This window comes from Hypanus sabinus, chromosome 15 (assembly GCF_030144855.1).
Source record: "Hypanus sabinus isolate sHypSab1 chromosome 15, sHypSab1.hap1, whole genome shotgun sequence".
Lineage (NCBI taxonomy): Eukaryota > Metazoa > Chordata > Chondrichthyes > Myliobatiformes > Dasyatidae > Hypanus > Hypanus sabinus.
Window position 1 is genome coordinate 35,942,916 of NC_082720.1, and position 22,204 is coordinate 35,965,119.

Genomic DNA, 22,204 nt, shown 5'->3' on the forward strand with positions numbered 1-22,204 from the left:
CTAACTTCAATAGATTTCCAAGCAAGGTTACCATTTGCTAGATTAATGTATTATTGCATGATGGGATAAGTATTATGGTTTAGATATTAGATATATTTACATAGAATTTGTTTCAATATTAGGGTATAACTTGCAGACAGCACCTACAATTTGATTTATGCAGATGTGCATCTTTTACATTAAAATTTCGTTTTGATACTTTCAATTAATTGTTGGCTTAATCAACGTCATCCTAATCCTACTTTCACCTTCAGCATCACTGAGCAAATGCAATTGAAAGTGGCACACCTAGCATTAGTCCCGACAAGGGAGTTATTAAGCTTAGTGCTTTCGTGAATCCTCGTTCTTCCATGAAGCCTGGAATAAAGGGAATGATCATACAATATTAGATCACTTCCAACAGTTTATTCAGTTTCCGTGTGTAGAACAGTTGAAGATATACATATTACAAAATGAGTATGTCTAAGGAAGATGTGGAAAAGTTCCTGGATAATAATCCAACTTTTGCCAAGGAATATTATGACTTGAAACTACGTCCTTTACATATTGCTAACTTGTTGGGAACGCAAGAAACAACTATAGACTGTAGCACCTTCCGTGAGTTAAACAACGTGGAGGAAAGTGAAATCATTTTTGAACTCATCCGAGATATGCAGGATATTAATATGGAGAAGGTAGTGTTTAATATACTCCGGAAGATTGCCTTTCTCATTCAAGCAGATCGAATGAGTTTGTTCATGTACAGATCCAGGAATGGTACTCCTGAACTTGCCACAAGGTTGTTCAATATTCAGAAAGATTCTGTTTTTGAAGACTGTTTCGTCCCACCAGAATGTGAAATAGTTTTTCCTCTTGACACTGGGATCATTGGTTATGTAGCTCAAACAAAGAAAACAGTCAACATCCATGATAAATCTCAGGTACTGTACATAGTATTTTAGTTTTGAGAAAACTCTAACATAATAAAGAACATTTAAAATACTGAGAAATCATGTATTCTGGTGTATCATCATTTAAAGATTGAGAGAAAGAGTGCTACCAGGTGAGGATTAGAGGATTCTCTGTGTTACTTGGAGAGAAAAATAACGTGCAAATAAATTCTCAAGGAATAAATGACAGAAAACGTAATAAATATTTACTGAAAAATACAGAGACTGATAAGAAGAAAGAAAAGGGAATAAATTAGAATCAGACTTGTCACTGCCTTAAATGACATGAAACTTAAATTTTTATAGCAGTAATACAGTGCAAAGACAAAATTGCTATCAATCACTAAGATCAATAAATAGTGCAACAAAGGAAGAATAATGAGGTACTGTTCATGGAACATTCAGAAGTCTGATAGAATATAACAGAAAGTCTGGCAAAAAATTCTGACACAGAATGCATGTGGAATTAGGAAATTTAAAAATTGGAGTGGAAAGTGACAAGAAAGGGAGAAAACTGAGAAGGAATTATCAAGTGAGAAACATAGAAAGACAATCCCAGGAAGGATAACATATTTCTGATACTAACTAAAGTGTGACTATATTTATAATACAATGATTTTATCTTTGTTTTTGTATAATTTTGCTGTACAAATCTGAAACTGATAGGTACAGAATATAAGTGGATACAGGAGTTTGTGGCACGACCCAAGTATACAGTAATTGTTTCTTGCAGCCAAGCTTTCGCTGGGACCTGATGGCAGGTTTGATATACAGGAACATCTTAGTAGCATTTTGACACAGTACGTTTATGAACATCAAATTAAAATACCAGCAAGTTTTAAAACACAGGAGTTATGGATAACTATGTTTGTTCTATTTTGAGTAACAATGAATAATTGTGATTTAACAACAATAATTTTATGGCTGCAATAAAAAATTGAATAAGTTCTTAAAGGATTAGAATCAGAAGATGTAGTAACAGATTTTTGTGTCATTATCACATACAAGAAGATTTAGAAGTATAAAGCATTGTTACTTCACTCATTCATACATGAAGTTCTCCATGAAACCAGTTTGTGCATTATATTTCTTTGTGGTTTAGTCATGACTTAAAAACAAACCTATTATTTAGTGACTAATTTTAGTCATTGATTCTATTGAATTTCAATAGCTGAAACTGAGTACCAACTGCTTTTCTTGCAGGTATTATATGTAACAATAATAATCAACTGCTGGTAAAATGAGGAGAAACAGTTTTTGTTCGGAATAGTGCAACATTTCCTATGACTGTATGTTTTAGTGGAGGTCCAAGTGCAAAGGGAATGTATATAATAATGCAAAATAATGTATGGTGCTTAAAAAGCAAGATAAATAAACAACTTCTAACATTTGATAAAATGAAAGGTGACAGATCTCTTGAAAATAATCGACTGCCCTTAATTCCTATGATTGGACATGATGCAGCTGCAGTGATTACCTAGCCACAGTTCATATATATCTGATGCATGCATGAAACTATGTTCGGCTTAGTAATATAATTAGAAAATGTACAATGGAACAACATTTCATAATTGAGATACTTTAGAATTACTTTTGCCTGTTGTCTCGTATGGGCCTTATTGGGGAGGTGTGTTTAGATTGATGTGATTACCTCAAAGTCTTATTTTCTCTTTATCACATTTTACTTCAGAAGTTAATTACAGTTTGTGGATAAGTATTAGCTACAATCATTGCAGAAATTAATCTAATATTTGTGCCTCCAAAAACTTATATTTAAGACATAATATAATATAAGGAGATTTATCTGGAAAGTAGCTTATACCAGGAGTTCAAATCACGCTGATAATGATTTCTATTTTCAGTACTGGGCTGTAATGTATTTTTCATGAGAAAGTATCTGTACGCTCTGCAGCCACCTGCTGTATCTAATAAAGTGGCCACTGAGTGTATGTCTGTGGTCTTCTACTGCTGCAGATCCACTTCACAGGCCAAAGTATTGTGCACTCAGAGGTGCCCTTCTGCACACTACTGTAATAACGTGTGGTTATTTAAGTTACTGTTATCTTCCCATCAGCTTGACCCAGTCTGGCCATTCTCCTCCGACCTCTGTCATGAACGAGATGGGCTTCACCCATAGAACTGCCACTCACTGGATGTTTTTTTTTAATTTTTCACACTATTCTATGTAACTCCAGAGACTGTTGTGCATGAAAATCCCAGGGGATCAGCAGTTTCGGAGATACTCAAACCTACCTAGCTGGCACCAACAACCATTCCGCGGGCAATGTCTCTTAGATCACATTTCCTTCCCATTCTGAGATTTGGTCTGAATAACAACTGAACCTCTTGACCATATCCACATGCTTTTATGCCCTGAATTTCACCACCTGATTGGCTGATTATATATTTGCATTAACAAGCAGCTGTACAGGTGTATCTAATAAACTGAATAGAAAAGAAAGGTGCGTGTGGAATCTTGATCAATGACAGAGCTGTTGAAAATTAAACTGGTCAATCATTAACAACATTTATCTGTGCAACAAGATAAGGGAAGTAAATGGAATTGCTTCTGCGGAAGATTTCTTTGTTGGGAGGGCCCATTTTAGATAATCCATAAGGTTACGTGTTTTGTTTTGAAGATCACTGGAGGCTTAATTTCACATCCCACCTAGGTAATTTCAGACAGTCGTGACACCTCCATGTTTTTATGCTTTATTATGCTGGTGAATGTAACTAGACCATTCTTAGATATATAACTTTCCTCCTTTTGGCTTCCAATCATTATCATTATCATTATCACATAACTTTGTTAATTGGGAGAGTAGCAACTGATTATTCCCATTATTCAATACTGGAAAGCACAGAATGCAATTCATTTGTCCAATGACTGTAATCATTATAATCTCTGTAATGGCTCTGTTCCTTGCATCTTATACTATTTAATACACATATTGCATTGCATATTCTGTTATACGGATGATTTAAATGTTTTGGGATATTCTTCATTCGTATTTTCTGTTAATGTTATTATAGGGGAGGGACAGGTGTACCATTATGGACATAGGGATGTTTGTGTACTCCTTATATTGCATTTTGACTGCTTGCTACTTCTCCTTTCAGGATAGCCACTTCAGTGATTTTGTGGATGTTCTTACAGAGTATGAAACCAAGAATGTTCTGGCAACTCCAATAATGAACGGAAAAGATGTTGTCGCTGTTGTAATGGCTATAAACAAAGTAGATAGCTCATGTTTCACTACAAAAGATGAAGAAGTAAGAACGTACCAGCTTTTATTTATGCACAACGTATATATTTCAAATTTTAAGGCCATGAAATGCACTATCTTTTCCAGTGATTATTTTAGCACTTCAGTGGTTTCCTGGTTGCTCAGAAAACATGGTGATTGAAAATTCTTCTCACGTTTAACCCCATAATTACTGAAAGTCACATTTCCATTGATCCCTAGGGTCTACTTCTCATGCATGCAATATTTCCGTGGAGCACTGTTTATATTGGACCTGTTCTCACTGATTCTGGTAATGCTTCTTCATACACCCTCAGGGTTAGTTCTCTGACTGGCTACTCAATGGTGTGAGAAGATTTTCTATTGTGACAACTTGTTGCTGGGAGAATTGTACAACTAACTGCACCTTTAAGCTGGTCTGGCAGAATGTGGATGTAGAAACATAGTGTATTATTGTGTGGGGCCATTGAGGGCTAGGGTCAATTACTGAGGCACAGCAGCATTCTAATATTGTATGTAATACATTGTACAGCAGCTTTATTGAGCTTTATTTGGATACTGAAAGCCCTGTAATATTACCAGCATTTGGGCCAATGGCAACACGTAGGTCACTGTCAAATCTGCAGCATCCCATTAGGGCAGCAGTAGATTGGTTTTCTTAGAGATGGATTATCAGACTCCTCCCTGAATGCTTTGGGGGTGGAGATATCACAGATGTCAGTGCAGCTGGTACACGTTCCGTTGGTCCTAGAATAAGAACATTTTCAGGATGCGCTCATTCATGATATAGTCATCATTAGCCACCCGTGCTCAGTGTCTGGCCAATTATTTGCACAGAGGAGTGTTTTCTAAGGAACCTTTAACTCCAAAGCTGTGAGCAGCCTACCAGTTTGTATTTTCTAGGAAATTGGTACTAAATCATTCTGTGCAGATTCTCCTAGCTCCTTTATGTTCCTTGAATTATTGAAAGTCAAATTATTGCTCATTCTTTTTAATTACCCCCTCTCCCACCTCTAGGAGAAAGGCACAGAGTTAAAGCCTGAATATATGCAAGCAAATAATAGAGGCCCTCAAAGCATGTGGAATGTTTCTCTTGGTCCTAACATTCTCTTCTATTTGTCATCTTTGTCTATCAAAAACAGTTCTCTTCCCTGTATAAAACTTCCTATGACTGGATTTCCTTTGTGGAGCTTTGGGGATGTTAAGTTAAGTTAGGGATGAAAGTTAAGGGATGAATTCCAGGTAGAATTAGTTAACCAATGTAAGACTGCATTCATTTCATTCCCTTGAAGTGTTGCAGAATTAATGACCCCTTTAACTACAACAATATATGAAAGTTAATTGTACAGCCATTAACTTTCAAGAATACATAACATCTTGATGCTCATCATGTGCAAGGAAAAAAATATTTAGCCGATCAGTGCTGTGATTTTCTTTCATGGTTACTGCACATCTTTCAGTAATGGCCTGTGATCTAGGAGAGAATGAACTAGCATTCAATACAGCTACTAACTCTCTTTGTGTTTCTCCAATATCCTTACTCCAGAGAGCACTGAACAATTCCCCTTCTGTCTGTGGCATTTAGTGAGATAACACATGGTTATTCTGTCCCGTGAGCCTAAAATGCACATTCATTCAGAAAACACACACACACACACACACACTTCCACCCGAGAGTTCCAGTGTCAATATACTTACCTCGAAGTTCTAACCTGAAAAGCAAATATGGACCTGAGTCTCACATATACCATTTGATGAAACGCTTCATTCTTATAAGGAAGATGCTTCATAATTTCCGATTTGCATAATTTCCCTCATTATGCCTTGATACCAGGTCTGATCAAACTCCATTTTGAGTCTCTTCAGCGACCTTGAGTAAAAAATCACAAATATTCACAAGAATCAACGTTTCTCTTCATCTCAGTTAAAAATGATTAATGGGAACTGTAGATGCAAAGTTATGCATCCAGGCCTCTAAATTTAACCCTTTAAACTTTCCTATCATTCTGGTGTATTTGTAAGGAATTTCATTGAAAAAACGACCTCAAACATTTTTCAAATTGCTACTCTCTGTTGCAGATAGATATTCCTCTGTTCTAATGCTGTGCCTTCTTGTCCTAGCAAACATACTCTACACATCCACTGTATCTAGGCTTGTCAACATTCAACAGGTTTCAATGAGGGCACCCCTCATTCTTCTAAATTCCAGCAAGTAAGGATCCAGAGCCATCAATTGGTCCTCATATGATAAGCCTTTCATTCCCAGAATCAGTCTCGGGAACCTATTCAATACCTTCTCCAATGTCAGCACATTCTTTCTTAAATAAGAGGCCCAAAACTACCGACCAAGTGAGGCACTGCCATGCCTTATAAAGCCTCAACATTACACCCTTGCTTTTATATTCTAGTCCTCTCAGTATAAATGCTAACATTGAATTTGCCTTTCTCACCACACAACTTGTGCATTAACCTTTGGAAATCCTGTGCGAGGTATTCCAAGCCCCTTTGCACCTCAGAGTTTTAAATTTTCTCCCAGTTTAGAAAATAAACTATGCTTTTATTCCTTCTACCAAAGTACATGTCCATGCACTTCCTGACAGTATATTCCATTAACTTCTTTGTCCATTCTTCTTATCTGCCTAAGTCCTTCTGCAGCCTCACTGTTTCCTCAACACTACCTGTCCCTCCCCTATCTTTGTATTGTCTGCAAACTTGGCAACAAGGCCGTCAATTCCATCATCCAAATCATTCATATATAACACAAAAAGAAATGGTCACCGACCCTTGTGAAACACCACCAGTCACAGGCAGCCAAACAGAAAAGGCCCTCTTATTCCCACCCATTGCCTTCTGCCATTCAGCCAATGCTAGTATCTTTCCTGTAATATCATGGGCTCTTATCTTGTTCAGCAGCTTCATGTGAGGCACCTCGTCAAATGCCTTCTGCAAACCGAAATACACAACATCCACCAATTCCCCTTGTCTATCTTGCCTGTTATATCCTCAAAGAATTCCAACAGATTTGTTAGGCATGATTTTCTCTTAAGGAAATCATGTTGACTTTGGTCTATTTTATCACGTATCCTGAAACCACATCCTTGGCAATTAACTACATCTTCCCAACCACTGAGATCAGGCTAACTGGTTTCTTCTGGCTCCCTCCCTTCTTGAAGAATGGAGCGACATTTGCAATTTTCCAGTCCTCTGGAACCGTTCCAGCATCTAGTGATTCTTGAAAGATTATTACTAATACCGGCACAGAACCCTGGTATGTAGTCCATCTGGTCCAGGAGAATTATCTACCTTCAAAACTTTCAGTTTCCCAAGCATCTTCTCCCTAGTAGTAGCAACTACACTCACTTCTGCCCCACTGACACTCTTGAATTTCTGACATACTGCTAGTGTCTTCCACAGTGAAGACTTAAGCAAAATACTTACTCAGTTGGCCCACCATTTCATTGTCCTTATTCCTCCCCACGCCAGCATCATTTTCCAGAGGTCTAATATCTACTCTCATCTCTCTTACTCATTATATATCTGAAAAAACTTTTGGTATACTCTTTGTTGTCCAGCTTACTTTCATACTTCATCTCCCCTCCTCCCATGGGTTATCCTGTTGTTTGTTTAAAAGTTTCCAAATTCTTGAACTTCCCACTACTTTTGCTCTAATATATGTCCACTTTTTTGCTTTTATGTTGGCTTTGACTTTACTTGTCAGCCACGGTTTGTGATATCTTACTTTTAGAATGCCTCTTTGGGATGAGTTACATTTTCCATCCACTTAGAAAATGTGAGTCAGTAACTAATCTCTATTCAAACCTGCATTGTTTTGACATAATATTTTCTGTATTTTTATATTAAAAATAATTTTGTTTTTATTTGCAGGTTTTATTACGGTACCTCAATTTTCTCAATTTAACACTCAAGATTTATCATCTGAATTATCTTCATAATTGTGAAACCAGGAAAGGGCAGGTAAAGTTAAACAAAACTCTTTTGATAAAGGATTAAAGCTCTCTGTGAAAATTCAAGATCTAATGTCATGTAATTATATCTTAGCAACTTGTCTATGAGAGGGTACCGCCAGCAGCCAGAGTTCTGGACCACTGACTCAGAAACATGAATTGAAAGCCACATTCCCAACAGATGAATTTAAATTCAAGTACAAATCCAAAACTATAAAAAAAGTTTCTGTCAGTGACTGTAACCATGAAACTATCAGACTGGTATTAAAAACTTTTTGTCTCACTAACACTCATCAAACAAGGAACATCTGTATCTTTAATCATATTAATGTCTTTTGACTCCACCTAACAATTATAAATACTGGTAATGCCAGCAATAACAACATACTGTACAGGAATTAACTTAAACATATTTAGTCTCTGATCACATTATTTTCTATTGATGCCTTTGGCAGTAATTATGCTAACTCCAAAATAATGAGTTAACAATCAGGTTTGGTGAAGATTTCCTTTTGTTTGTAGCGAAATTTTAAGCTGCTGTCAATTCAAAAGGGGTGTAGCAAAACAGCCAATTGGTACAAGAATCATGGGAAATAGAGCCCAGGAAAATAAAAGTGTCTGTAACACTTTTCTGGATTTCCTATCACGCGCCTACATTGGGAGCAATTTAGAGTAAAGGGTTAACCCAATAAACAGAGTACATTGAGATATGGAAGGAAACCAGAACAACTGAGGGAAATCCATATGCTCACATGGAGAATGTGCAATTTCCATAACAAAGATCGCAATTGAACCCAGGTTACTGGAGCTGTGAGACAAGTGTACTACCTGTTTACCAATATGCCACTCTTTGCTCTTCTGGAGTGAGATTTCAGGCTAATTTAACAAATGTAGCGTTCTCGTTTGGGTGTGACTGAAACGCCGAATTAAACGCCGAGATAAACCACAGTCAATGAGAACCAGGTCGCAGTGAGATTAACCATTTACTGTTCACTCTTCACATTGACATATGAATTACTAAGCAAAAATATTATAAACTAAATAACTGTCATAAAGACAACACACTCCCCACCTGACCTTCGTAAGGTCACAATGAACAGAGTACAAAACTTAGTCTCTTAATCAGTCATTAGGTAGAAGTAGAATAACTTCTGTAACTGGCCTTTGGTAAATTTTCACATCGCCTTGGTCAGTGGTCTTCAATTCGATCTTCCTGACATGTCCATCCCCACTAGGGTATGTAGCAGTGATTCTGGCCATTGGCCAGCTGTTGCGGGCGATTTGCTTGTCCCTGAGCAGGACTAAGTCTCCAACTTGAAGATTCCTGCGGGGTTCTGTCCACTTTTGTCTCTGTTGCAACAAAGGTAGATATTCCTGTCTCCAGCGAGACCAGAACTGATTTGCCAGAGCTTGGACTTGTCTCCATTGCTTTGTGTACAAATCCTTGTCTGAGAAGTCTCCTGGTGGAGGGGGAGCTCCTGCCTTCTGCGTAAGGAGCGTTGATGGCGAAAGTATAAAGGGGTTTTCTGGGTCAGAAGACACAGGTAGGAATGATTGTGCGTTTATAATGGCTGTGACCTCTGCCTTTAGGGTGCACAGTACCTCGTGGGTCAATCGGGTCCGTTGCTGCATCTCAGGTTTCCTTTTCAGGGTTTTCCGTAAGGACGTGAACCGCTTGACTGCCTGCTCTTTGTTATTTGGCAAGTGCTGGCGTGGTTCTCTGAAAGGCAATGGGGCGACCCCATTCTTTGCTTCATCTCTGAAGACCTTGGTGTCCTTTGTTTTTAAGGAAATGGCATCTTGAGCTGATTGAGCAAGTTTATTACCGTGCTCAGTTTGAACGAAAACTGACTGACCTAGCGTCTCATCAGTTACTTTACGCTTGTTAACATCTTGTTGTGCTTCCTTAATGCACGGGACACTTGTAGAGGGTTGAAAAATTGGATGGCGGCCACTCTCTAGCACATTGGTCTTGAGTGTGTTAACCGTCGGTTTGTGTACATTGCCAGGGCAAACCTCTCCTATCACCACCCAGCCTAGATCCAGGCGTTGCGCAAAGGGGGCGTCGTGTGGTCCATTGACCTGCTGCCTAACCTTGTGCACCCAGAGAACATCTCTCCCTAATAGCAGGAGTATTTCCGCTTTTGGGTCCAGTTCTGGGATGTGTTTGGCGATGTGGTGGAGATGTGGCTGGTGTAGCACCGCACTTGGTGTCGGGATGTCAGTGCGGTTATTCATGATTTCATTGCACTCTAAGAGCGGAGGGAGACAGATGACGACTTTACCATCCAGGGACTCGATCTGGACGCCTTCTGCCTTCCTTCCTTGGGTTTCCACGTTGCCTGAGCAAGTTCTGAGGTAGTATGGGAACTGCTCACTCTCAATGTTGAACAATTTAAAGAACTCTGGACTGACTAGTGAGCGATTGCTCTGAACATCCAGAATCACATAGGCTTTGATGGCCTTGTCTTTGGCTCCTTTAGGGTACACCTTAGTGAGGCAGATCTTGGAACAAGAACGGCTTGACTGACCTTGACCGCAAACTCCTGTACAGTTCGAGCTGACAACTGTTGTCCTGGAGTGAGCCTCTCCCTCCCCGCCGTCCTGTTGTGGGGGTGAAGGAGCGTTGTCGGTTTGCGGTGACATGCCGGGATGCATGGCCCTGACGTGATCAGTGCTATCACACTCCGGACACTTCACGGGAATCGTACACTCTCTGGCGAGGTGAGAGGTTGAGGAACAGCATTTAAAACATATTCTTTTCTCCTTGAGAAGGGCCATCCTCTCTTCCAAGGGGTTTTTCCCTAAACATTCTGCATCCTTTGAGGGGGTGAGATTTGTTATGCAATGGACAATACTTGCTAGGGTCGTTATCAATTGTAAGGGCTTCAGTCTTGAGCACTGAGACGGGTTTATCAATGTTGAAAGTATTCGAAGAGGATCTACCTGGCTTGGTGTAAATTGTACTGCTTCCTGGACCCGCGAGGCTAGGGTCGTTTCGCTTCTTCGCCTCCCTGCACACAAACCTAGTGAGGAGCTTAAAGGGAGGAAATCGATCATCGTGGTCTTCCTTGTATTCTAAAGCAATGAACAGCCACCTGTCCTGCAGCCCAAATGGAAGTTTGTCCACGTCTTTTCTAATCCCGGATGGAGTATCTAGGTATACTAGACCAGCTGAGTAGCCATCTTCTTTGGCGCCTTGGATCTCCATGAGTAAATCTCCGAATTCTCTTAACTTAATGTGATCTTTGGCTGACACCTTAGGAAAGTTTTCCAGACGTCGATATAGTGCCACTTCAATAATTTTGGGGGCCCCATAGCCCTCCCGAAGTCTCTCCCACGCTTTGCTTAAGGCTAGCTCGGGTTTGTTGATGTACATTGAACGTATGCATCTCACCTGTTCGCATGATTCTTTTCCCAGCCATTTCGCCATAAGGTCCAACGCTTGGGTTGCTCTGAGCTGGACTCCGTCGATAGCGTTGGTGAATGTGGAGTACCATGCACGGTAATTTTCAGGTTTATCGTCAAACCGGTACATTCCCAAAGTGACGAGATCCCGTCGTGCTAAATACTGCATCGTGGGATCAACTGTAAGCGGCATGCGGGCTGGGGAAATACGTTGGCGTGTATATGACTGAGGGCGTACATTTCTTATGGAATTTGCTGTCCTGAATTTGACCTCTGCATCTCTTCTCCCCAAATCTTGTAAGTTTGGTGTCAAGAAGTATTGGTTGTCAGCTCTTTCATTCTCGACTTCATCACGGAGTTGCGAGGGTAAATTGTCTTCCTCGTATGGATGTGATGCAATCGTGCCTCCCTGAGGTTCCTCATGGCATGGGATGTTATTGAATACGTATGGAGAGGAAGGACGGGCCTGCCTGTCTATTTGAGATCGGACATAGTCGCTTGTGTGTTCCAACCTGGTCCTTTCTGAAGTAGATCTTACTTCGGCCAGATCATGCATTCCTTCAACTTCTTCTATGTACTCTGCTTCTGCCTTGGCAGCTTCTTCTTCTCCTTCTAGCTGCAGCACTTGCAACTTTGTTGACATCCTTGCCATTTCCAACTGGATTTCGGCTTCTCTGGTGGCCGCTTCCATTTCTCTGGCAGCCTTTTCCTTCTGGATTCTGGCTTCTCTGGCAGCCTGTTTCATTTTCAAATCTGCTTCTTGTCTGGCGTAGTGCAGTCGCACCCTGCCGCCTTCTGCCTTGGCTCTTGCATGGGTGGACTTACTTGATGTCGCTCTACTGCCCTTGTCGCTGGGCGGCATCGACTTGATGCTGGATCAAGATGACATTGCAGCACTTGAAACACCTGATAATGCCGCTTTTTCACTGTAGCGTTCTCGTTCGGGTGTAACTGAAACGCTGAATTAAACGCCGAGATAAACCACAGTCAATGAGAACCAGGTTGCAGTAAGATTAACCATTTACTGTTCACTCTTCACATTAACATATGAATTACTAAGCGAAAATATTATAAACTAAATAACTGTCATAAAGACAACACAACAAACACACAGACATTTGAAGGGCGGAGAAAAAATGCAAAGGGGATTTGGAAAGATAAGTCACACAAGTCCAAGAAATAAATGTGATGTTGCATATATTCAGTTCAGTTTCAGTTTATTGTCATTTAGAAACCACAAATGCAATGCAGTTAAAAAATTGAGACAACGTTCCTTCAGAATGATATCACTAAAGCACATGACAAAACAGACTACACCAGAAAATCCACATAAATTTGGCAATCCCCAATCCAGAGTCCAGAGAGGCTGCTGTGTATTAATATCACACTACCATTTTAGCACGTTCCCCAGAAAGGAACTCCAAATCCACCAGACTAAATAAGACTACCCAGACACACCAAGTCAGGAGACCAACTCTAGCACCTAACAAACTAAAAACTGAAGTTACAAGACCTGCACAAAACCACATAGTTACAACATATAGTTACAACAGTGCAAACAATAACATAATTGATTAAAAAAAACATGGGCACAGTAAAAATGGTCAAAAGATGTTAAAAGACTATAAGTTCGAAAGAAACCACCACACAGTTTCCACAAGTCCTCAGGGTCCCGATAGACTTGTCATCCCACGTAGGTGGCAGAAGGGAATACCCTCGCTATGGACTTCCATGGTGCTGGACTCAGCCTCGCAGACGCAGCACACAATGAAAGCACAATGAATATATGGATATATGGATGTACAAAAAATATTTTATAGAGTGCCATTATAATAGACTTTTTCATCAAGACTCAAGTCCATGAAATAAAAGGTGCTCTAGCAACATGGATAAAGAACTGGCCAATCAACAAGAAGCATAGCATAGAAAAGAAAGGCTATTCTTCAGATTGGAAGGAAGAGTATAATGGGCTTCCCAGGAGCTTCTTGCAATACCATATATAGTAAGAAAATAATATCACAGTAAAGTTACTGTAAAGATGGGCAAGAAGCATAATTTCATTAGAATACTTGGCAGAGAGCAGATGTTTTCTGCTATTGTCACTATATGAGGTAGAGTCAGGACAAATAACCCTTCAGTTATCGATACTTATGGATTTACATTACAGCTGAATTACAATGACATCTGTTTGTTTTTATTCTCCAGGTACTTTTATGGTCAGCGAGCAAAGTATTTGAAGAACTAACTGATATTGAACGACAGTTTCACAAAGCCCTTTACACTGTGCGCGGCTTTTTGAACTGTGACAGATACTCAGTGGCACTGCTAGATATGACGAAAGAAAAGGTTTTATTTTTTCTCATTCGAGTTCTGTATCAACTACCTTTATTCGCATGAAGGTTAATATATACAATAAACTTTTTTTTATTTGTTTGGTTTTATTTATCGATAGGAATTTTTTGATCTCTGGCCAGTACAAATGGGTGAAGTACCAGAGTATGATGGTCCAAGAACTCCCGATGGAAGGGTATGTTTTACAATTATTTCCAAAAAAAGTTCTGTCACAACTTAAATATTCTCATTCTGACATGTCCTGTTGTATTTTTGCCCATAGGAAATAAACTTCTACAAAATAATTGATTACATCCTTCATGGAAAAGAAGAAATTAAAGTCATCCCGTAAGTCTCCAATCAATAGGTTTAGACAAAGATGTCCTTTCCTAAACCAATGCAATTGACTTCCCAGTGACAGAAATATTATCATAAATAAGGTGCTTGAGATATTACAAGAGGCTGGATAGGTTGGAACTGTGTCAAATTGAATGAACGAAGCTGAGGGGTAATCTTTAAGAGGTTTATAAAACCATGGGGGAACTAAATTATGTAGAATGTCACAGTGTTGTTCCCATTGTAGGGGAGTCTAGAACAATAGGGCATAGATTTGAGGTGAGAGCTAATGGGTTCCTGATGGGCAAGTTACCCTAGAGATACCACTGAGCAAATGACTGCCTTTCCCAAGTAATGCTTCAGCTGTCAACAGCTTTGGAGCTGACAAAAATGATGATTATTATTCCATTATGGATTTATTGAGGATGTTCAAAAGAAAATGTATATGGCGACGTATTTGTACTACAATAATACCATCACACAGAACAACAACCGGCCAGAGTAAATGGTAGAGGTGGGCACAAATACAGCACTTAAAATGCATTTGGACAGATACATGAATAGGAAGGGTGAAGACAAATGAGACTAGCACAGGTGAGCACTTTGGTTAGCATCAGTGAGTTGGGCCAAAGGCCCTGTTTCCATGCTGTATAACTCTGTGATTATGATTCTGTGATGTGATACACAGAATGTTCACCAGAATCCCAGTGTAACCAAATGATTTTATAATATCTGGGTTTCTATCTTCATTCTCTTGCATCTTCAACAGGGGCAGGGTTCTCTAACTACTACAGTGAAATGCCTACAATAGGGGTGAAGAACTATGAGACTGTTGCTACATATTTTCTTGTAGGCAGACTCAATAAATTCATAATAGAATAATAATCATCATTTTTGTCAGCTCCAAAGCTGTTGACAGCTGAAGCATTACTTGGGATAAGTACTCATTTGTTCCAGGGTATCTCTAGGGTAGGTTTACTCTTCAGTATCCGGATTGTTCAATTGTGCATGGAATTTGGACTAGATCAAGAGCCATGTATGGGAAAACTGTGCTTTGAACTGGTTTGATAAATAAAAGAAAGAGGGCATAACAGACAATTATAAATGACTGCTACTCAGTAATCAGATAATGATTCCTTGTCACAAGCTGCCTGTACATTAAAGAAGTGGATTCCCTTGTGTTTATAGTCTTGTGATTCAAGCATGACCTCTTCAAGTGATTTAAGAGCAGAAAAGTTAAATTGTTAACTGTGTATATGAGTAGTGAGCATCTAATTTTCTGACCTGCATTGTTCGCTGATACTTCAGTTTTACATGTGCAAATAGCTGAGAGTGTGCATTTTTATAAGGAGTATTTAGTTTATATGGGGATTAGATATCTTTAAGAAATTAATGCACCATGTGGTATAATATTCGATGCACTGAAGTACTCATCACTGGTATTAGTTGGGAACTGGCTTCCTTCAGTAAAAAAATATATTGTTGGTAGTTTCTACTGCTGTTGTTTAGCACTAGCAGCGGAGTCTACGGATGCAAAATGCCCTTCCAGATTACTGTATTTTGTCAAGGGAAGAGGAGATGGATTGTGCCTTTCTTCAGTGATCTAACACTAACTCTACTTCCACTTTGGCAACAGTTTGGACCCTGTTACTGGCTGCAGCATGTAATCGTTCTCCATCAGAACGTTCTTACTGAAGTGGAATATCCTGAAGTATTACTGTTTGCTGACATGCAATAGGAGAATTGCTCTTGGAAAACCCTTTGTGAATGTGGTTGTACCAGGGCCTTTTCCTTTGTCAGTTTTTCCTGACAGTTTCTTTCCTCCCCAGCCCCCTATTGTTCTCCTTAACAAACGCCTCAGTATTGGGAGCATCAATATCTAGCTGAAAGTTAGATGTCCGGATATAATTGCGAAATACCATGCTGTGGGTTTCACAGTTCTGCAAGTACAAGCTACAGTAAAAGCTTTGTTCCCTGGTACTTCACCATCCAACTCGCCCCAGTATCCACATCATGGCCACCATGGGGTGAATACTGACCAATTTTGGGATAGGACCAAGGGAGCCCCTGAACTGTCATTCATAATTAGCCTATATGATTAACATTCTTCTCACATGTTCAGAATCACCAGAATGTTCTCCATTGTACATCTGTAGAAATTTGCAAGAATTTTTGTTGACATCCTAAATCTCCTCCAACTCCTAACAAAGTAGATCCACTGGCTTTCATTCTTCATGCAAGAATTGGTTTGTTGAGCTCAGAGTTAATCCTCTGAGATGTAGGTACCCAGGAGCCCAAAGCTGCTTATCCTTATCATCACTGACCCCTCAATGAGGACTGGTATGTGTTTTCCCGTAACTTCCCCTTACTGAGGTCCACAGTCACTTCCTTGGTTTTACTGTTGACAGATAAAATGTGACAGATAAGAGAGCTTTTATGGTAGAGTTCCACAGCAACTAGTATGCCCATCAACAAAAAGTATGTGATAATTGGTGATCCTTTCAATTAGTACAGTTTGATGCGAAAGCATAGGTGCGCTAATTGAGTTTGATATCTGGCAATAATTACATCACTGAGTGCATGATTGGCAATTGAAATGTTTAATTTTTGATATCAGTGCTGCACCATCTGGATTATTACACAACTATAAAATCATAAAACTGCTGTGATGCAGAGAGAGGCCTTTGAGCCCATCTAGTCTTTATCAGCTCCTGGTAGAACAATCATATCTGCCCAATTCACTGTTCTTTTTCTTCTGTCCTATAAGTTATATTTTCGAAACTCCTTTTAAAGGGTTAGGGATTTTTCTCTGTACATGCAGTGACTTTCAGATAATCAATAGTTTATGGATTTAAAAAATGCTCACATTCTATTTGTACCCTGTGTCTATAATTTTAAGTATATTTTTGCTGGTACTTGAACCATACACTGTTGGGAACAGCTTCTCTTTATTTACTCAGTTTAAACAACTCACATCTTGCACCTTCATGAAATTTTCTTTCAACTTCTTCTGCTCCAAGAAAAAAAAGTGTCGCAGCTCCTCGTGATCTATGCTTACAGTTCTGGTCAATACAGTTGAAGATATGAGATATACCACATCCCTGCAGCACACTTTGATGCCCATCCACCCAGTCAATGGATACCGCAGGTCTGAAGTATATCCCCCATAATCTTGAAAAACCAGCAGTGTTAAAGACGTACTAAAAATAAATTTTAAGAAGTTTCTTTAAAATAAATTAGTCCTTAATTTAATAATTAAGGAAATTAAATAAATTAAATAAATTAGTCTTGAAGTTTTAAGACTTCAAAAGTACTTAATTTGCAATGAAGATTTCACTAATTTCACTTAATATAAATATGTTGTTGTTAACTGTCTTTTATTTTATTGGCAGCCTTTTCCTCTGTGGTAATTTCTCCATGATTTTTAAGACTTTCTAGATCTTGAGGCCCCCTTTATCATAATCAATACACTCTTCCCCTCAAGGGAAGAGTTAGCTGTTGGCTCATTTGGAGTCTTGAAGATATATGGGATTACAGAACTAGAATTTGTTTACATGGAACACCTGGAAATTTTTCATAAAAGGGGCTGCTTTTGGGCATTCAGCATAATGATGTCCCCTTGCTATGAGCAAGGGGGCAACACTATTAACTCAATTGACTTAGTCCCAATGGTAAAAATGAAAGTTGGAATCAAATCTTCAGAAACATTTAAATCCATTAAGTTTATTAAGAACAATTCAAGCAAAAATATATTTCTAAAAAAAAAGAATCCCAATTGCTTCCATTTAGTACTAATATTATAACACCTTAATAAGAGCACCTGGAGGAAACCCACACAGTTCATAGGGAGAATGTACAAGCTCCTTACTGACGGCACCAGAATTGAATTCTGAACTCCGGAATGCGCTGAGCGGTAATGGCGTTGTGCTAACCACAGCACTACCGTGGCGCCCATTTCCTATTCCAATGTGGTAATATCTTGCTTCCTGTCCGTCTTTTAATTGCCAAAGTGCACCCATTTGCCTACTTCTGTTCATGTAATGCTTATTCACAAGCCTCTTTATGGAATGCTTACACCATGTCAAAGATTTATTTGAAACAAATTAAACGATAAGGTTTACAACGCTTGACTTTATACTCATGTTCGAAACATAATGGCAATTAGTAACAAAAGTAAATGGATAGACATTAGGAAAGGAGATTACTGTACAATGTCAGCATGTAAAAGTCATTCAATGTGATGAATTCCTATAATGTAATAGTGCCTAAACTCATTTGATTTGCAGCGAGATACAACAGGGAATGGCTGATGTGGAGCGGATGTGTCATATAGTGAGATTTTCTAGAACCAGGGGGCACAACCTCAGAACTGAAGAATGTCCCTTTAGAAAAGAGATGAGGAGGAATTTCTTTAGCCAGGAAGAGGCGAGTCTGTGGAATTCATTGCCACCGACAGTTGTGGGGCCAAGTCATTAGGTATGTTTGAGGTGGAGTTTGACAGGTTCTTGATTAGTAGGATTGTCGAGGTCTAGGGAAAGAAGGCAGGAGAATGGGGATGAAGAGGAAAAATAAATCAGCCGTGATTGAATGGCGAAGCGGACTTAATGGGTCAAATAGCCTAATTAGACCCCAAGATATAGAACCAGGCTTGGGATGTTTATCTCATCAAGTCTGCTCCACCACTTCATCATGGCTGATCCATGTCACTCTCAGCCCTGGTCTCCTGCTTTCTCCCTATATCCCTTCATTCCCTGACTGATAGGGAATCTATCGGCCTCTGCCTTAAATATACATAAATACTTGGCTTCTACAAATTCACTCACCTCTGACACCATGCAATTGGTTTCTATGTGATTGCCACCCATCATTCTTCTGATTTCCAGAGAGTACGGGCCCAGAGCCATCAAACAGTCCTCATATGAAAAGCCTTTCAATCGCAGAATCATTTTCATGAACCTCCTTTGAACCTTCTCCAGTATCACCATATTGTTTCTGAGATAAGGAGCCCAAAATTGCTCACAATACCTAAGTGAGGCCTCACCAGTGCTTTATAAAGACTCAACATTACATCCATGCTTTTATATAATAGTCCTCTCGAAATGAATGCCAACGTTGCATTTGCTTCCCTCACCTCTGAGTCAACCTGCAAATTAACTTTTAGGGAATTCTCCCTGAGGACTCTCAAGTCCTTTGCACCTCAGATTTTTGAATTTTCTCTCCATTTATTTTTATTATTTTTCTTCTGCCAAAATTCATGACCAAACACTTCCCGACACTATATTCCATCTGCCACTTATTTGCCTATTCTTCCAATCTGCCTAAAACTTTCTGTAGCCCCGCTATTTCCTCAAAACTACCTGCCCCTCCACCTTTACTTTATTGTCACCAAACAATTGATACTAGAGCATACAATCATCACAACGATATTTGATTCTGCGCTTCGCGTTCCCTGAAGTACAAATCAAAGTAAATGTAATTTTAAAAATTTAAATTATAAATCGTAATTAGAAAATAGAAAGGGGAAAGTAAGGTAGTGCAAGTTAGGTCCGGATACTTGGAAGGTACGGCCCAGGTACCTATCTTCATATCATCTGCAAACTTGGCCGCAAAGCCATCAATCCCATCATCCAAATCATTGACATGTACGTAAAAAGAAACAGTTTCAACAGACACCGGTGGAACACCACTAGTTATTGGTAGTCAACCAGAAAAGGCTTCCGTTATTCCCACTCTTTGCCTCATGCCAATCAACCAATCCTTTAGCACCTTTCCTGTAAACCAATTGACTCTTGTTAAACAGCCTCATGTGTGGCACCTTGTCAAAGGCCTTCTGAAAATCCTAGTGCACGACATCCACTAATTCTTCTTTCTCTATCTTGCTTGTTATTTCTTCAAAGAATTCCAACAGATTTGACAGGGAAGATTTTCCCTTGAGGAAACCGTGCTGACTTTGGCCTATTTTAACATGTACTTCTAAGAACCCCAAAACCGTTGCCTTAACAATCAACTGCAGAATCTTTTCAACCTCTGAGGTCTGACTAACTGGCCTATAATTTTCTTTCTTCTGCTTCTCCCCCTTCTTGAAGAGCGGAGTGACATTTGCAATTTTCCAGTACTCCGGAACCATGCCAGACTCTATTGATTCTTGACAGATCATTACTAATGCCTCCACAATCTCCTCAGCCACCTTTTTCAGAACCCTGAGGCATAGACCATCTGACTACAGAAGCTTTGTGTATTTAATTCATCCATACTATCCTTTGGCCTTGGCAGTCATGTACTTACAGATGCTGATTGTAAGGTTTCAGTGGTAGGAAGCTGGTTGGGTTTACTGTTGAAACATTACAATCAATATCTGTAAGATATGACTGTTGGGGCCAAAGGATAGTATGGATAGAGTAGACCGTCTGGTTCAGATTGACTTACCTCCCTTCGGACCTTTCAGTTTGCCAAGTATCTTCTCTCTAGTATTGGCAACTTCATTCCCTGACACCCTCCGACTTCTCGTATACCACTAGTGTCTTCCACAGTGAAGACTGATACAAAATACCTACGTAATTCATCCACCATTTCCTTATCCTTCAATATGGCCTTTCCAGCAATGTTTTCTAGTGGCCCGCTATCTACTCTTGCTTCTCTTTTACACTTTATACATCTGAAGAAGTATGAAGTGTATTTCTGCTTCTTTGTCTTGTGATCATATGACATAAACCCTTTGACTCACCAAATCCACACCAACCACTGACCACCCATTTTTTTTCCCTGAGTTCCTCCACATTTCTACCATTCACCTACACACTAGTGGCAGTTTATAATGGCCAAGCATCCTACCAAACCATCTCTCTATGGGATGTGGCGGAAGATCAAAGCACCTGGAGAACAAAGGGAGAATGTGCAGACTCTGCAGAGACAGGGTCCAAAGCATGGGTTGAACCCAGTTCTCTGGAGCCATAAGACAACAGCTGTACCCGATGCACCACTGCGCTGCTGGTGATTAAGCATAATCGGTTGTGAAGTGCTTTGTGATACCCCAAAGTTGATAGGATCTCTTTATCAATATTTATTCGTGTTTGAGTCAACGAGGTTGGACTTTGCCCAGTGTAGGACAGTGGGGTGCAAATTCAGCTGATGGCACGACAGGTTCTATTATTGTGCAGCAAATATGTAGATAATATTTACTCCTAGAAGGAGATTAACGGCAGAAATTGACTTAGTTTGTGCCCTTTACACACAGGTTGTGATGTCAGGAATAGGGTGGATTGATATTCTTTCAAACCCCACCAGTATAGCTAAGCCTCGGGTTGTTCATGTAAAGACTGACTCATGTGGAAAAGTCTTCTATGGGAATAAACTCACTGGGGAGGAGTTCCCGTGGATGCTATCACTCGGTTTCAGGAGAAATAAATTGTCCTAGCATCTGGTATCTCCATCATCATATTGTTTAATATCGCTTCCCTTAAATATTGCAAGTAGTTAGTTATTATTATTTTGTTTAGAGATACAGCATGGTAGCAGGCCTTTCGGGTCCTGTCCAATTACACGTGACCAATTAAGCTACTAACCCTTACGCCTCTGGAATGATGAAGGAAACTGGAGCCCCCAGAGGAATTGTGTGTGATCATGGGGAGAACATTCCAACTCCTTACAGGCAGTAATGGGAATTGAACCCTTGTCACTGGCACTATAGTAGCATTATGCTGACCTCTGTGCTACTGTGCTGCCATAATGTCAACTAATGCTGAGTTTAAGTTATGGTGACTGTTGTTGGTCTGTAATGGAGGGTCCAACAGATTGCTGGGAGGTGCTGCAATTTGGTCAGTGAACACATCTTCTTGGTTTGGTTTCTCTCTGGTCATGAATAGGCCACGACAAGATTCGGAGAGCTTCTTATCCTATCAAAAGTTTAATGCTATCGAAAGTGTTTTGGGTTAACCAGATGTTGTTGAGAAGTTCCCATAGTGAGATTCCTGTGGATATAATTATCAGATCT

General features: G+C 39.6%; 1 protein-coding gene across 1 annotated transcript in view; it reads left to right on the forward strand.

The window, feature by feature from the left end:
- The first annotated feature begins 452 nt into the window (after positions 1-452).
- The window catches only part of pde6a (phosphodiesterase 6A, cGMP-specific, rod, alpha), a 54,174-nt gene continuing 32,422 nt past the window's right edge, over positions 453-22,204 (forward strand). The window contains exons 1-6 of the mRNA XM_059990205.1: positions 453-920; positions 4,050-4,202; positions 8,060-8,149; positions 13,753-13,893; positions 14,000-14,074; positions 14,162-14,226. Of these exons, the coding sequence (XP_059846188.1) occupies positions 453-920; positions 4,050-4,202; positions 8,060-8,149; positions 13,753-13,893; positions 14,000-14,074; positions 14,162-14,226 (992 nt within the window). The remainder of the gene's footprint in view (positions 921-4,049; positions 4,203-8,059; positions 8,150-13,752; positions 13,894-13,999; positions 14,075-14,161; positions 14,227-22,204) is intronic.